Genomic DNA, 16,422 nt, shown 5'->3' on the forward strand with positions numbered 1-16,422 from the left:
CATGCATTTCGTTTCGGTAGCCAGATTGTGTCATTACAGAATATGTGATTTTAAGCTCACTGATGAAGTCCTACGTTGATACATGCTGGAAGTTTCTAAATCTATTAATTCCTGTCACTTGTCTCCTTACTTTGGCATTCCTGCCAGTTCATTCGCGGAGATACCCAATAATGATTACTTTAGAACTGCAATGACAAATACCACATTATACTCGCAATAGTGCAACTAATGGTCAAAAAGATGAATTTACAGAACTCACAAACTTAATTATTTTTCTTTTAAAAACTCACTACAGGGGCGCCTGGGTGGCTCAGTCGTTCACTACAGGGGCGCCTGGGTGGCTCAGTCGTTAAGCGTCTGCCTTTGGCTCAGGTCATGATCCCAGGGTCCTGGGATTGAGCCCCACATCAGGCTCCCTGTTCAGCGGGAAGCCTGCTTCTCCCTCTCCTATTCCCCCTGCTGTGTTCCCTCTCTCGCTGTGTCTCTCTCTGTCAAATAAATAAATAAAATCTTTAAAAAAAAAAACTCACTACAGGTTTTTGTAATGAGTCTCAAGTCATTATATCTCCACCACCTCTCATGTGCCAGAGCTAATCTTTTCCCTCCCAACTCATTCATAGCTGCTGTCCCTTCTCCTTTAAAATCCTCCTTGCACCAAATCTTCCAAATGCATTTTCAGAAATCCCCTGCATTTTTCACATTTCTCTCTTGCTGAAACATCTTCTGTGACTTGCAAATATCAAATCTTTAACTGCATTCAAGATCTCTCTCTACCCTCTGAGATAGTGTCTATCCAACACCACAACTTTACTGAGTTTTGAGGGGGCGGGTAAGAGGTTAACCAGGCCAGGAGAAGGGAGGAATGAGGGTGGCAGGAATAGGAACACCAAGTAAGATAAGTCACACGTGTTTGTTTGGTGGGGCGTGGGAGTAGGGGTGATAAGATGAAGTTTGAGAAGTTGCAGGCATTAGACCATGAAGAACTTGGAATGCCATGCTGAATGAGAATTTTACTCAGAGTGGAAGAACTATGTTGATAACAGCAAGGAACTGAAGGAATTTAAATCAAGAAATGATGCAGTGAGACTTTAGAAAGTTGACTCTAGTAGTGAGGTGAGGAATGAGTTGGAGTGAGGCCAGGAAGAGTCTGTCTTATCTTCTAGGTAAGTTTTTACATCCTGACGTAAAGAATCACATCTTTTACTGCTGCTTCTAGCACAGTCCTGCATCAGCACTTGACAAGTTGTTAATTAGTCATATTTCTTTATCCATTTGAAATATCCTAGTTACACAAATTCGGTTTGCACTTAGTGCTTCAGGCCCCACATCCATCCCGTGGATCGCCACAGTGGAGCCAAAATGTAACGAAGGCAGTCACATGTGTGCTCTTGCCCTGGTGTGGACGGAAGGTGCTCAAATACTTTCTACTGTGTCTGTCATTCTGGGAATATAGAGAGGAGAGAAAATTTCTTTCCCCCTAACATAGGCAGACTCTTTCTTCCTGAGTGAGCAGACAGGCTATGTTCCTTTTAGCAAGGTTGATTCTACATCTGGATGCTAAATATTTATTGTCATTCTCTTACTGTATGGCTTGAGTATTTACCTGTAATATTTTGGTGGTCTAAAATAAGTTCCTATTATCTGTCAAGAAAAGTTCCCATTTGTTTTCCTCCTTCAAAGACATAAGGTAACCCAATACAGTAATTATGATGTGATCCTCCTTACTCCCATCCTATGGATGTGTTTAAGATTTAAGATTTAGTGGGAATAATTTATTAAGCTTCTAATGAGCAACATTTTCTTCTAGAAATCAAGAGATTTCAGTACTTTGATCATGATGCTTTCACCAATTAACAGTGTTAAGCCTAAATCTGATTATTCCAAGAATATAAGTATGTGGATTCTTCTAACAGTAACAGCGAGTTTCGTTTTCAAATGCTCAAGGCTCTTTTCTTCAAAATATGCATTTCTATCTAAGTTGACATATTGGGTTCCCTACCTCATTTTAAGCACTTAAGAACATAACTATTTTTATGTCCAATATCCAATCACCACTAATGGCATTACACAAAAGATATAAAATAGATTTTTAAATATTTCTACTGTAAGAGGATCTGAAATTCTGTTATTCCTACCATAAAAAGTCAGGCAAGCGAGATGGTTCACTCTAATGCAAAGATTTTCTCCTCATTTTTTCTATTCCCACTTGCAATGCTGCCTTCTATTGTTTACTTCCCCAGGAGAAATATGGTATTTATGTCTTCATACATTTTTGTACATGCACAAAATAGCTGGAGTCCAGCATTTATCTCAGAATTGTATAATTTTAAATTCTTGAATATCACCTGAGATGGAACCAAATGATCTTTTATGGGACTCACTAGTCAAGTTTGGTTTATAAATTCCAGAGGTTCTAGCAACATATTTGTTATTATATTTCATTATTATCATAGATAGGTTGCCAATAATATGCTTATTCTCTTAGAAAAGAAAAAATAAAAGCTTTTATTGATCAGGCCAGAACCTCAGTTTTACTGTAAAATCAATGTTAACTATATCTGAAGATAAAATAATGCAAATACGTATATCTTTATTTTAATATATGAGAAAAAAGTTTTAAAGCCGATAACCAAAACAGCACTTTAGAAAAATGAGCCAATGTGAACAACAAATACCTTGAATATCTGAGTCAAGTGAACTCCCCTCTGTTTCCATCATTGGAACTACTAGCACAGGGCATAGATAACATTAAAGGAGGCTTTTTAAAAAACCTTAATAACAGTCTTCTCTTGAAGGGAATGTCCTGCATTTTATCTATCACACACAGCAATGAATTTTTATAATCGAAATCAAACATTGTTATAGTTCCACTAATTCTGAAAGATCCCTAGCACACTCTCATTCAAGACCTTATCCATAAAGAATGTGTTCTCACTATTTCTAAGGGTGTGGAATATAGTTTTTGTAATCGTATTTTGCTAACATTCTATTTCCTTTTATTAACTATCATCAGAAGAATTTCTAAAAAACAAAACAAGGGGTGCCTGGGTGGCTCAGTTGGTTAAAAGTCTGCCTTAGGCTCAGGTCATGATCCCAGGGTCCTGGGATGGATGGGGCTCCCTGCTCAGCGGGGAGCCTGCTTCTCCCTTTCCCTCTGCTGCTCCCCCTGCTTGTGCGTGCTCGCGCTCTCGCAAATAAATAAATAAAATCTTTTTTTAAAAAACCCACAAAACTAAACTAAAAACCCCCACACACTTTTTCTGTACTCACTGCAATCGATCTGCTAGACACCAGACAAAAAGTAGCCCCTGGGCAATACTAGGCACACACAGAGGTACATTAAATCAGGTTCCACTACTGACATATCACATTCGGAACAGCCTGGGCACGTCTCTGCCACCCCACCATCGTCTCTGCCACCCCACCATCGTCTCTGCCACCCCACCATTGGACTCTTTTTTTTTTCCCCTCTCCTGATCCCTCCCACTTTCTGAAGGACCAGTCACCTCGCTCCCAGAATTGCTTCATTCCTGGAATTCCTTTTTGGCAAACAAATAATGCATCAGGATTTGAACACCCTCCCCCCCCACTCTCCCCAATAACACCTATTAATAATAACCTTTTTTTGTTTCCTTAACCAATTTTCAGTCCTTTCTCCAGAATTTCCTCTGATCACAGATAATCAAAACATCTTGGCCAGGGAAACTAAGTAAATGACATGCTTCAAGTTTTTTGGTGGATATCCAAAGAAGTTGCAAATTTTATTAGGATATTGTTCACTGTGTTTTACAGGTATTACCTATAACAATTTAAAACAGGACTTTCTTCCCATTCAAGCACCTGGGGGAACTGTGTAATAAGTATAATAGTACTTTCAAAGTAAGTGTAATAAATAGGATATGGACACTTTAAATTTTTTCATTTGCTAATACTTGCAGTTCTTAAATGTCTTCTCTGTGATGTTTATAAAGTGATTTTTTAAAACTCCCTACAATACAGTCACTCATTTCACAATGCTGCTACACGCCTCTGACCCCCTGTCCCTCTAACCCACCCCCCTCACACACGCCCCTTCCAAGAGTTACAGTGAACTTTAAACTGTTCAGCACAGTTTAAAACAGCAACAAAGGTTAGAATGATTTACAATGAAAACCACCCACCTATACACTGAAGCATTCAAGACCCTTGCAGGGTATTTATCAACAAATCAGCCTCATTTATCACATCTCTGTTTTCAGCAGATTATCTGCTGCCCCGAGCTTGCAGGTATGTCAACAATTCAGAACTCTCTAGGGCTCTGGAACTCACAGCAGTTAACACCGGGGTCCTTTCTTCCCAGACTTGTGTTGATACAGGATTCTTTCCAGACCAACCCTATTGTAACAATTGCTTGTCTGTTTCAACTTTAGAGACATGATAGTAATACGGAAATAATAAAAACAATACTCACAACCATCACAAGCCCCCAGGCCTTTTCAAAGAACTTTAATTAACATACACGAACCACCCTCGGTAATTGTTCCATGGCATGTTAATGTTAAATTCCTTTGAAGCCGATTTCCTTTTTAAGTCTCAGAAAGCTGAGGCTTTAGAGTAAGTAGGTGTTGTTAGCTGCCTTATCTCTCTGCCTGCCTGAGAGGCTGCTGAGCGTATTTCAGCTTGCAGGGAAGCTGCTGTTGTAATCAAAATATTTCAAACACTTTGTTTCTTAGTAGGCAGAACCATTCAAGTAGTTGCCCTAAGCATTAGAGCAGAAGCACCCCAACATGATTTGTTCCTACCACATCAATTCTGTGAACTATGGAATACCCCCACTGCTCTCCCCGAGAATACTCTTCCTCCAACCACGGACCCCTGTCCGGTCCTACTGAATTTTTGAGATCTAAAATCCCAATTCCTCTAAGAAGCTTTTCAAAACTCCCTTCAGCTAGTGGTCTAACTCGTACTTCCAAACTCCGTAATGTGTTAGCTGTTCTTCTTTTGGGTTGCTTACTATTTTTTATGTGGTAACACATTTTTTTAGAGGGAGGTTTCCTTCTACAGACTTTAAACTTCTTGCCTGAAAGCAAGCACAGTCTTTGTTTTAATTCAGCACCTGCACAGTGCCCTGCATGAAGAACAGACTCATTTCATAGTTCTTGAATTCACCAAGCAACATGAATTCACTATGTTGTAAGGAGGACAGATCACGTGTGGGTTTGGGGCAAAGAAACCAATAAATGTTGAAAGACTGATGCATTCTTTATACGTGAAATGGAGCTTCATATCCATCTTATGCAATCGTTTTAAAGATTTAATGAAATGCAAACATATGAAGATTTTAGAACAGGGTTAGGCACACAGTAGATGCTCAGCAATGCTCCCTTTCCTTTTGTTGATTTTCCCCATTTATTGAATAGTGGCTGTCTAATTGCTCTTCTGGTTAGCCATTTTCAGAGGGTAAGAAAATAACATTTAAGGTGCATCTCCTGTGTCCCCCAAGCAGAACACCCTAGTTTGGTTTCAGCTTAACACTGGATCTGCACAAACAGGGTGCAATGACACCACTGATCAAAAATTGGCCTCAGTTGTCACACTCTCAAATGTAAATTTAGGTTCTTTTTCTCCATGTACAGTGGCAGTTCAGTGTTGCCTAGACCTCCCTACTCTCAGAACTACCTCAATTTTATTTAGAGGAAAATGAGAGGAGACCAGGGAGGCCCCAGGGTCTAATAAAAATCCCATTGTGTACTAATAACCAAAAAGCTTAACAATATAACTGATGAGTGGTTTAAAAATTCAGGCTTGGTGGTTTCAATACCAATTCCGCTACTTACTGTCTGTGGGAATTTGAGTGTTACTTAACTCCTTAGTTTCCTCATTTGTAAAATGGGGATTAAAACACCTAGGACAAAAGTTTTGTGTGTTTTTTTTTAAATATAACAATACAATGAATGCAAACCACATAGTTCAATTCCTGGCACACAGTAGGGAATTGCATTGACTACAATCATTAAATATCTTCTCTTTACCTTTCAAGTATGTAAATATTGACTGCCTGATCCTTTAGGATTCTTTCACACAAACTGAAAACAATATAGCCTCCCAGGGTCTGCTGTTTTAAATCTTTGTTCTGGTCTGCAAGCATTTTTCTTTTTTCCTAATGGGTTCTACATTTGCCATTGCCCAAGTTATGTCCTAAAGAAACAGTTCAACAATGCAGGAAACAAACGGATATCCCAACTTAATCGTTCAATTAGTTTCCTCTTCTCTTTTCTGTAATAAGCCTATAATGCTTTTATAATAAAGAAAATAAATAACTAATAAAAGAGTTACTGTGTGGCTCTGATTATCTGACTTTTAGCAGGGGAGAAAATGATACATCATGTTCTCTAATTTTCACAGCTGGTTTGCCATCTTCCCTTCCACCTCCCCTATCAATTACTAATATAGTGTTATTGTCGTTTTTTGATCCCCTTTCACTTCCAAGTTTAATTTTTTTGGAGACCAGGGCTGTGCCCAAGAGGACGTCTGCTTGCCTTAGCAAGGCGGGCGAGGCTGCTGAGGGTCGGGCCAAAGCCCCCTTCCTCCACCTCCTCCGCGGGGTGGTGTGGTTGTTCCCTGGCCCAAAGCCTCCTACTCAAATACTTTCACTTCCTCGATCAACCACTCGCTCCCTATACAGGGTGGAGCGCCCCGAAATATCTGGGCGAGGCACCTCAATCGCAATTTACAGGTTGTAAGAGGGAGGGCCAGTACTTTCAGGTTTTCTCTTTCAAAAAATGCATGGAGAGGTCATAGACTTAAATCTAATAAAAGCTAGGAGCATTTTCCTCCAGAAAAAATGATCATACCAATTTTCTGCATAGAATCTCAAAGTGTTTATAGACTCCCAGAGCCTCCAGATTAAGGTCCACGATATTGGTGGTGGGGGTGGTGGGGAGGGTGTTAAGGAAGGGGTGAAAATTGAATTCTTTCACACAGATATATATATGTGCATTTAATATATGTAGATGCATATACGAAGAAGCTGAGAAAGAGGTTATTTTAGGAGAGTGCTTTCCCCAAGTAAGTCGGTCTGAGTCTGGAGGCGCGGCGGGTCGTACAAAGGGTCCGCGAGCAACAGGTGGGCAGAACACCAGGTCCCGCACCCTCAGGAAGCAACAGGGCGCTGAGAATGAGGGAGGGGAAGGGATAAGGGGTGGGATGCGGGCGATGCGGGCGGTGCGGGGGGGGGGCGGCTGGGCTCCACTCACCGTTGCCCACCAAACTGCGGCTCTTCCGGGCCAGGGTCTGCTGCACCTGCTCCTGGATCCGCAGGCTCTTAGCCGCCTGGCCGCTGCGGCTGCTGCTCCCCGCCAGCTTCAGCTTGGCCTCGGAGGGCAGAGCCAGGCTGGAACTGTCCAGCTGCCCCAGGATCTGCTGGCCCAGGACTGTCCGGATGTAGCCGCACTCAGCAGGGGAGCCGAGGGCTGCCATGGGGCCGGAGGGGGCGACGAAGCCGCTCGCCTGCCGCGAGACCTGCGGACGAAACTGCAGCAGAGCCCGCGGCACTGGCGCCAGCCCCGCCCCGCCGTCCCGGCCCCGCCTCCGGCCCCGCCCCCACGCCTGGTTTGAGGCCCGAGCCGGGGGGAGCGCGGCCTCGGGAGCAGAGGCCCAGCTTTCCCCCCACCCCCCACCTGCCCCGGGCAGGGGGCGCGGCTCCGGCCAGGCACGCGCACTCGGCCCGGGAGCGGGGGCGGGGCCGGCCGCGCGCAGACACCTGGCGAGTTACGCCCCGCGGGGAAGACCGCTGACAGGCGCGGTCCGCCCGGGGCCGCGCAAACCCAGCGAGTCACCTCGGATACCGCCGGCCGGGGCCGCGCCCGGCTCGGGTTGCAGTGCTCCGCGTCCGCGCAGCCCTGGCAGAGGATGTGATTTCCGCTTAATTGCAGAAGCAGCCGCCCTCTAGGCAGGTGCGCCCTGGAGAGTCACTCCTGATCCTGGGCTAAGATTTGCTTGTGGGATCCCCGAGTGAGCGGTTTATCCGGTTAGGCAGCCTTGTCAGACTGTTCAACATTTCATGGTTTTCCTGGACCTGAGGGTGAGAAAGGTCAGGCAGAAAGGACAGTAGGAGGGAAATGTGCCAAGAAGATGTGTGTGAAATAAAACTTTTTTAAAAGGTTTTTTTTTTTTTTCGTACAACTTCAGGGGCTATGTACTTTTTGCACAGATGCAGTCCCAGAAACATATGTTCTTCCTCATTCAGATCTTCTGTTTTCTCTTGTAAATACACAAATTGTACCCCGTACGCTCTTGCTCACCCACTCCCTTATGAACACACCCACACAGAGAAACTCCAATAAGAGGCTGTAGAGAAGAGCATGCTTTTAATAGGTGACACTGTTTAATAGCCCTGCTAATGTTGATTAAGTCTTGTTTATGATAGGCTTTTTGTAGGGGGCCCATGGAAGTGGCTCTGACTTTCAATTGCATCTTCCACAACTTATATTTATCTTGCTATTAATTATGTTTCACGCGCAGTTGACTACTGAGAACTTGAGAGCCAAGCTCAACAGAAAGGGTCCTTGACCCTAAAGTTTACAAGCCACTTGTCCTGATTTTCCTCTCTGGACTTGAGAGGCAGAAAGAAAACTTCTATCCCTGGTATTAAGTAAGATCATCTTCCCTTTAATTGCTTGGGTTTTTATGTTTACTTTCCCTCAAATCACTCAGTTACTGCAAAACTCCATTTGTTCAAGTCTGGAGTGGCTGGAGAACACAGCTTCCCCCTTCTCCTGTGCATACACCTCTATCCTTACACACACACTTCATGCACAGGTACACGTGCTTCCAGGGAGTGAAGAGGAAATCCAGGGGCCCAAAGCCGAGACAGAGTGGTGATAGTTCAGCCAGCTTTTCTCAGCTGGCCACAAGTCTAAGGCCTTGCAGAATGTAATGCTTAAATGAAGTCATGTGGATGGCGGATCTTAATTCCTCACAGCAGGACCAGTCCTGAAGTAGATTATACCTTGTGAAGAGTTCAATTACATAGCCAGATGTAAACATTCACCCTGATGCTGAGATTCTATTGAAAAGATCAGTGAACTGAAGGGGAAGTGATGATAGAGACTTCCAACATCAGACTCAGTTCCTGTACTCTCCTTTTTTCTCTCCCCTCTCCCTACTCATGGCCTCTTCTTGCAGCCCTGCTAGTGCTGCATTGAAAGACATTTCAGTACCAGCCCCCATGGGGCAGGCTGAAGTATCCTCGCTTTCGTGCCTGGAGAGCCCTAACAGACAAGGTCAGATCTGCCTTTATCTAGACCCCTAACTAGCAGGCTGGAGAGGAATTTTTTTCAATTTATTTGACTGAGCCAAACTTCGTTTACCTTTTTCCTTTCAAGTCGGATTTTAACTTTTTAAGTTGATGTTGTAATTGAATATCCTCTTAGGTAGGTACCAATATTGAGCATGTAGAAATCTTGTTATAGGATAGGTAGGTGATTTGTCAGGAGGAAGGTGGTTAAAAGCCTCACTCACACTTTGTGAGGGAGGCAGTTCTGGGTTCAGATTTGATCTTGCCCTTTGTGAATAGTGTGGCCTTAGGCAAGTTTCTTTACATTTTTTGAGCCTTGATTCTCTTACCTGTAAAATGAGAGCAATAAAAGTACCTGCCGTAAAGTGCTGCTGTGAGGATTAAATAAGTGGTTCATAAGCATACTCAATAAGGGGGCGCCAGGGTGGCTCAGTCGTTAAGCGTCTGCTTTCGGCTCAGGTCATGGTCCCAGGGTCCTGGGATCGAGCCCTGCATCGGGCTCCCTACTCCGTGGGAAGCCTGCTTCTCCCTCTCCCATTCCCCCTGCTTGTGTTCCCTCTCTCGCTGTCTCTCTCTGTCAAATAAATAAAAATAAAAAAAAATTTTTAAAAACTCACTTAGATATTATTATATATTCTAGGTATTCTACCAATTAGCTGTGTAATATTCCCTGTAAATAAAAAACAAACTAAACTGAAATAATTTTTGAATACTTTCGTAATTCAATGGTTCAGTAGAACAACTTCTTTGAAAATAAGATAAACATATAAACTCATTAAAAGGATCTCTTTGGGCGTGAGAATCCTATTGCAACAGCAATAGTTAACTACAGGGTGAGGAAGTATGCAGACTCTGGTATTGTGCCCCCAAAACACAGAATAGATGTGTTTCTACTCCAACAGAGTGCAAGTCCTGTCATGCTCTTTGCATTTCCTGGGAATGCTGCCCAGCTGACTTCCTAAATTGTGAGCAAGCCCTCAGATTAAATGCTAAAGGCAGCTTCTGGTCAACAAATTGTGACATGGAAATAAAATGCTGTGAATACTTTTGTGGTATTTGGCTGTTCTGCAATCTGCTACTTTTTAGTATTTTGGTTCAGTTTTGAAAATGCTTCCATTTCTTTTGTTTTTCATTTATCAACAGAAACTAATCAAAGAGGAAAAAAGTAAAACCACAGAAATGTTGAAGTGGATTGTAAATAACAGATAACAAATTATGAGGTTACTTCTGTTGGAAATCTGCAATAAGGATTCAAAAAATTCTTGAGTTTTAAATTTGCATTTTTATCTGATTTATACATTATAGCCTTAAAGCACTAATCTTTTATTGTTTTCAAATCTACAGTTAGGGTTTCCTCAGAGTAACCTTTATTTTCTTTAACTATTTATAAATTCCAGTATGGGAAATTCCAATATGCACAAAATTCAGGAAGTTACTAGAAGACTATAGTATAAATTTTTGAGCAGAAATGTTCTTTAATGTTCTTCATTAAAATATTAATGGCATCAAAACTCTTTGATTCACAGTTAAAAAAATAAACTTTAATACATTTTCATGAGTGTCTTCTCTCATGAAACATTTTCTTGTTACTATTTGTGGGCTATTAATATCTATTTTATTTATTTATTTTTAAAGATTCTGTTTGTTTATTTGAGAGAGAGCGCAAGGGCAGGGGCAGAGGGAGAAGCAAACTCCCTGTTGAGTGCGGAGCCTGACTCAGGGCTTGATCCCAGGACCCCAGGATCATGACCTGAGCCAAAGTCAGCCGCTCAACGGACTGAGCCACTCAGGTGCCCCAATATCTATTGTTTTTAAAAAATATTTCCTAAATTAGTGTAAGAGACCTGGCAGATAGAAAATTTAAAATAAACCTCAGGTTTTATTTCTCCTTTTAGCAAATGGGTATGTTGCCAAGGCAATGGGTAACAGTTTTATCATTAGCCACATACAATGAAACTGAATCAGGAGAGGAAAAGGAAGCTCTAAATGTGTACGTGCTGAACACCACTCTGTGATGGGGACTTTCAATGGCAGTGAGGTTTAAGGTGTTTATCTTTAATGCAGATGTTCATCTTGTCTGCTATTTTGGATACATTGTCAGTATGTAGGTCTGAAAATTATTCTTTTTAAAAGACTCCAAATGTGATGTGGGAGGTGGAAACCAGGTGGGCAACCATGAGGGCTGGCAATGAGCGATTTGTTCATAGTTACTGAGGCTTTCAAGACAGTTCCTTTAGGGGCGACTGGCTGGCTCAGTCAGTAGAGCGTGAGACTCTTGATCTGAGGATTGTGAGCTCAAGCCCCACATTGGATATAGAGTTTACTTAAAAAAAAAAAGAGAGACAGTTCCTTTAATCATGGCTCAATGGCATGTATAAGCCCAGTACCTTCTGGGGGGATGACTGCAGTTGCTACATTAATGGCTGTCAGCACTTCGATCTGACAGCCAGAGAGGCTGAAGGGAGGGAACAACTTGGTGGATTTCCACTGTACATTCTTGGTTTCATAAGAGACCATGTTCCTCACTTCTTTGTCTCTGCCATAGAACCTAGCAATGAGATAGATGCAAGTGCTCAATAAATAGCTTATTGAGTATAACCTCTCACCTACAAGCATTTTGATTAATTAATTTGCCTCTGAGTGGGCCCAGGTGCAGCTGGGCAAAAGGAACCTGAAGGAGGTGGCTTGGCCTAAAACAAAACCTCAATGTGATTTGAATGCCTAGGAGGGAACAATGGTTTTTTTGTTGTTGCTGTTTCGGTTTTTTTTTTTTTAATTTAAATTCAATTAATTAACTTAAAATGTATTATTTGTTTCAAGGGTACAGGTCTGTGATTCATCAGTCTTACATAACACACAGCGCTCACCACAGCACATGCCCTCCCCAATGTCCAAAACCCAGCCACCTCATCCCTCCCACCCCCCACCCCAGCGCCTCCAGCAACCCTCAGTTTGTTTTCTAAGATTAAGAGTCTCTTTTTTTTTTAAAGATTTTATTTATTTATTTGAGACAGAGAGAATGAGAGAGAGAGAGAGAGCACATGAGAGGGGGGAGGGTCAGAGGGAGAAGCAGGCTCCCTGCCGAGCAGGGAGCCCGATGCGGGACTCGATCCAGGGACTCCAGGATCATGACCTGAGCCGAAGGCAGTCGCTTAACCAACTGAGCCACCCAGGCGCCCCAGATTAAGAGTCTCTTATGGTTTGTCTTCCTCTCTGGTTTTATCTTGTTTCATTTTTTCCTCTCTTCCCATATGATCCTCTGCCTTGTTTCTTAAATTCTTCATATCAGTGAGATCATATGATAATTGTCTTTCTCTGTTGGACTTACTTCGCTTAGCATCATACCCTCTAGTTCTATCCACATTGTTGCGAATGGCAAGATTTCATTCTTTTCATGGCTGCGTAATATTCCATTGTATATATACACCACATCTTCTTTATCCATTCATCTGTCGATGGACATCTGGGCTCTTTCCATACTTTGGCTATTGTGGACATTGCTGCTATAAACATTGGGGTGCACATGCCCCTTCAGATCACTACATTTGTATCTTTGGGGTAAATACCCAGTAGTGCAATTGCTGGGTCGTAGGGTAGCTCTATTTTCAACTTTTTGAGGAACCTCCATAGTGTTTTCCAGAGTGGCTGCACCAGCTTGCATTCCCACCAACAGTGTAGGAGGGTTCCCCTTTCTCTGCATCCTCGCCAACATCTGTCGTTTTCTGACTTGTTAATTTTAGCCATTCTGACTGGTGTGAGGTGGTATCTCATTGTGGTTTTGATTTGTATTTCCCTGATGCCAAGTGATCTGGAGCACTTTTTCATGTGTCGGCCATTTGAAGGTCTTCTTTGCAGAAATGTCTGTTCATGTTTTCTGCCCATTTCTTGATTGGATTATTTGTTCTTTGGGTGTTAAGTTTGATAAGTTTGTTATAGATTTTGGATACTAGCCCTTGATCTGATATGTCATTTACAAATATCTTCTCCCATTCTGTTGGTTGTCTTTTGGTATTGTTGACTGTGTCCTTTGCTGTGCAAAAGTTTTTTATCTTGATGAAGTCCTAATAATTCATTTTTGCTTTTGTTTCCCTTGCCTTTGGTGACGTGTAGAGCAAGAAGTTGCTGGGGCTGAGGTTGAAAAGGTTGCTGCCTGTGTTCTCCTCAAGGATTTTGATGGATTCCTGTCTCACATTTAGTTAGGTCTTTCATCCATTTTGAGTCTATTTTTGTGTGTGGTGTAAGGAAGTGGTCCAGTTTCATTCTTCTGCATGTGGCTGTCCAATTTTCCCAGCACCATTTGTTGAAGAGACTGTCTTTTTTCCATTGGCCAGCTTTGTCAAAGATTAGTTGACCATAGAGTTGAGGGTCCATTTCTGGGTTCTCTATTCTGTTCCACTGATCTATGTGTCTGTTTTTGTGCCAGTACCATACTGTCTTGATGATTACAGCTTTGTAATAGAGCTTGAAGTCCAGAATTGTGATGCCACCAGCTTTGGTTTTCTTTTTCAACATTCCTCTGGCTATTCGAGTTCTTTTCTGGTTCCATACAAATTTTAGGATTATTTGTTCCAGTTCTGTGAAAAAAGATGATGGTATTTTGATAGGGATTCATTGAGTGTAGTGTAGATTTCTCTAAGTAGCATAGACATTTTGACAATGTTTATTCTTCCAATCCATGAGCATGGAACATTTTTCCATTTCTTTGTGTCTTCCTCAATTTCTTTCATGAGTATTCTATAGTTTTCTGAGTACAGATCCTTTGCCTCTTTGGTTAGATTTTTTCCTAGGTATCTTATGGTTTTGGGTGCAATTGTAAATGGGATTGACAGGAACAATGTTTAGTGATTTTTAACCCTATGAAGTTATCAGAGAAATTCAGAAAAAATGATTTTCTATAACTTGGTAGAGCATCTAACACCACATGGATCTAACAATGTCATGAATTATTTAAATTTAAAAAAAAATTACTGTATTATATACACTTTTTGGATTGTTTGGAAATTATTTGAATATAAGATATTGATTGATACAAGTGTATTTTCATTCACAAATAAATTATCTTTATTTTTAATTTGTGTCCTTTTCCCATATATATAATTTCCTTGAAATTCTATAAACGGAAGTATTACATTCTGTATAAAAAAATAATAATAATCTGGCTTGGATTTTAAAAGCCGCATATCCCCCTAATTTTTTCCTTTTGTAAACATCATTGTAGAATGATATTTTAAACATCCTCATAGAATGGTAGAGGGATGTAATGTGTGCTTGAGGCCAGACAGTACTGGATTTGATTTGTTGCTTTACTGTGTGATCTTAGGCAAGTTACTTAAATTCACTGAGTTTCAAGTTCTTTATTTGGAATGTCCTGTCATTAATAGTATTGGCTTCTCAGGGTTGTTAAGAAGATTCATTTAGATACTAAATATAAAACACTTACTAAATATAAAACACTTAATCCCAGGGCCCTGGATCAAGCCCTGCTTCAGGCTCCCTGCTCAGCGGGAAGCCTACTTCTCCCTCTCCCACTTCCCCTGCTTGTGTTCTCTCTCTCGCTGTCTCTCTCTCTGTCAAATAAATAAAATCTTTACAAAAAAACAAAAAAAACAAAAAAAACAATGATTTCTTTCTCATGATCTGGTGGTTGACTTGAGAGTTCTATGGGTTTAGCCTGGGTTCACTCATGGCTGAGGTCAGCTGGTGGCTTGGCTGGAGCTAGAGAGTCTAAGACAGCCATACTTCTGAGTCTGGGAACAGCAGGATGGTTGAACCTCTTTCCATATGGCCTCCCATCTTCTAGGAGGCTAGTTAGGCTTCTTTCCAGGGTAGTCTTGAGTAGCATTCTATGAGAACAAGAGCAGAAGTAATAGGCCTTTATAAGCCTAGCCTCTGGCACTTGCTCAGTGTTGTTTTGACCACATTATTTTGGTTAAAGCAAGTTACAAAATCAGCCCAGATTCAAGAAGGGGGGGAAGAGATGCCACCTCTTAAGGGAGAGACTACAAAGTTGTATTACAAGGGGCGTGCATGCAGGGATAGGAGGAGATGTGGTGGACATCTTCGCAAACCATCCAAAACCCTTAGTGCTCAATAAATGGTAGCTGCTGTTATTACTTATCATTATCAAGAATTGGTATTCTTCTCAGAACTTAGCAGGATTGTTATTATCTTTTGATGGCTGGAGTAGCAAAGCCAAAGGAAATCAATCTTGATTTACCTATGATGAGAGGATCCATGTAGCTCTCTGCCTGTTACATCAGTGGAGTTTAAACTCTATTCAGAGAAAACTTGGCTATCTTTAGAAATCAAGTGCAGTTAATCTAAACATGTTTCACTAGATGTGGGAAGCAGTCCCTGCTGGTCCTTCACTGGTTCAAAAGTGGATGGAGTTCCAGTGTGTTCACCATCTTGGTGATGTCACTGGTGCTTGAATGATCATCATCTTGGATTTTATTCAGAGTACACTCATTAATAATTTTAAAAATACATAATTGAATCTTTAAAGTGATTAATAGTACAGTTTCACTGTATTGTGTCATTCCTACTTATAATGGTAAGAGAAAAATACATAATACCTTTCCAATAGTAGGAAGAAATGTTTGCTATTCACTTGGAATATAGTTGCTGTAGTACAAAAGAACAGCAATTGCCAAGAAAGAATATGAATGAGAAAGAATAGACGATTGTTATTCCAACCCCATTATTTTACATTTATATTCCATTATCATCTTAGTATAAGCCACTATACAAAATACCATAAAGTGTGGCTTAAGGGGCACCTGGGTGGCTCAGTCTGTTAAGTGGGATCCTGGGATCAAGCCCCTGCCCCCACCTCCCTGCTGAGCAGGGAACCTGATGGCTCTGCTTCTCTCTGTCCCTCTAACCCTCTTCCCTGCCTGTACTCTCGCTCACTCTCTCTCTTTCTCAAGTGAATAAATAAAAAAATCTTTAAAAAGAAAGTGTGGCTTAATGGCAACAAACACTTATTTCTCACAGTTCTGGGGGCTGGAAATCCAAGATCAAGACACCAGCAGATTAGGTGTCTGGTGAGAACTCACTTCCTGGATCACAGAAGGCATCGTTTTGCTGTGTCCTCACATGGCAGATGGAGAAGAGATCTTTCTGGGGTCTTTTTATAAGAGCAC

General features: G+C 41.6%; 1 protein-coding gene across 1 annotated transcript in view; it reads right to left on the reverse strand.

Annotated features, from left to right (window-relative positions):
* Positions 1 to 7,510, reverse strand: part of PKP2 (plakophilin 2) — a 93,348-nt gene extending 85,838 nt beyond the window's left edge. Inside the window, exon 1 of the mRNA XM_032432828.1 lies at positions 7,236 to 7,510. Coding sequence (XP_032288719.1) covers positions 7,236 to 7,458 — 223 coding nt within the window. The 5' untranslated portion in view covers positions 7,459 to 7,510. The remainder of the gene's footprint in view (positions 1 to 7,235) is intronic.
* Positions 7,511 to 16,422: the final 8,912 nt, after the last annotated feature.

The sequence above is a fragment of the Phoca vitulina genome, unplaced genomic scaffold (genome assembly GCF_004348235.1).
Source record: "Phoca vitulina isolate PV1807 unplaced genomic scaffold, GSC_HSeal_1.0 scaffold49, whole genome shotgun sequence".
NCBI classification, from domain to species: domain Eukaryota; kingdom Metazoa; phylum Chordata; class Mammalia; order Carnivora; family Phocidae; genus Phoca; species Phoca vitulina.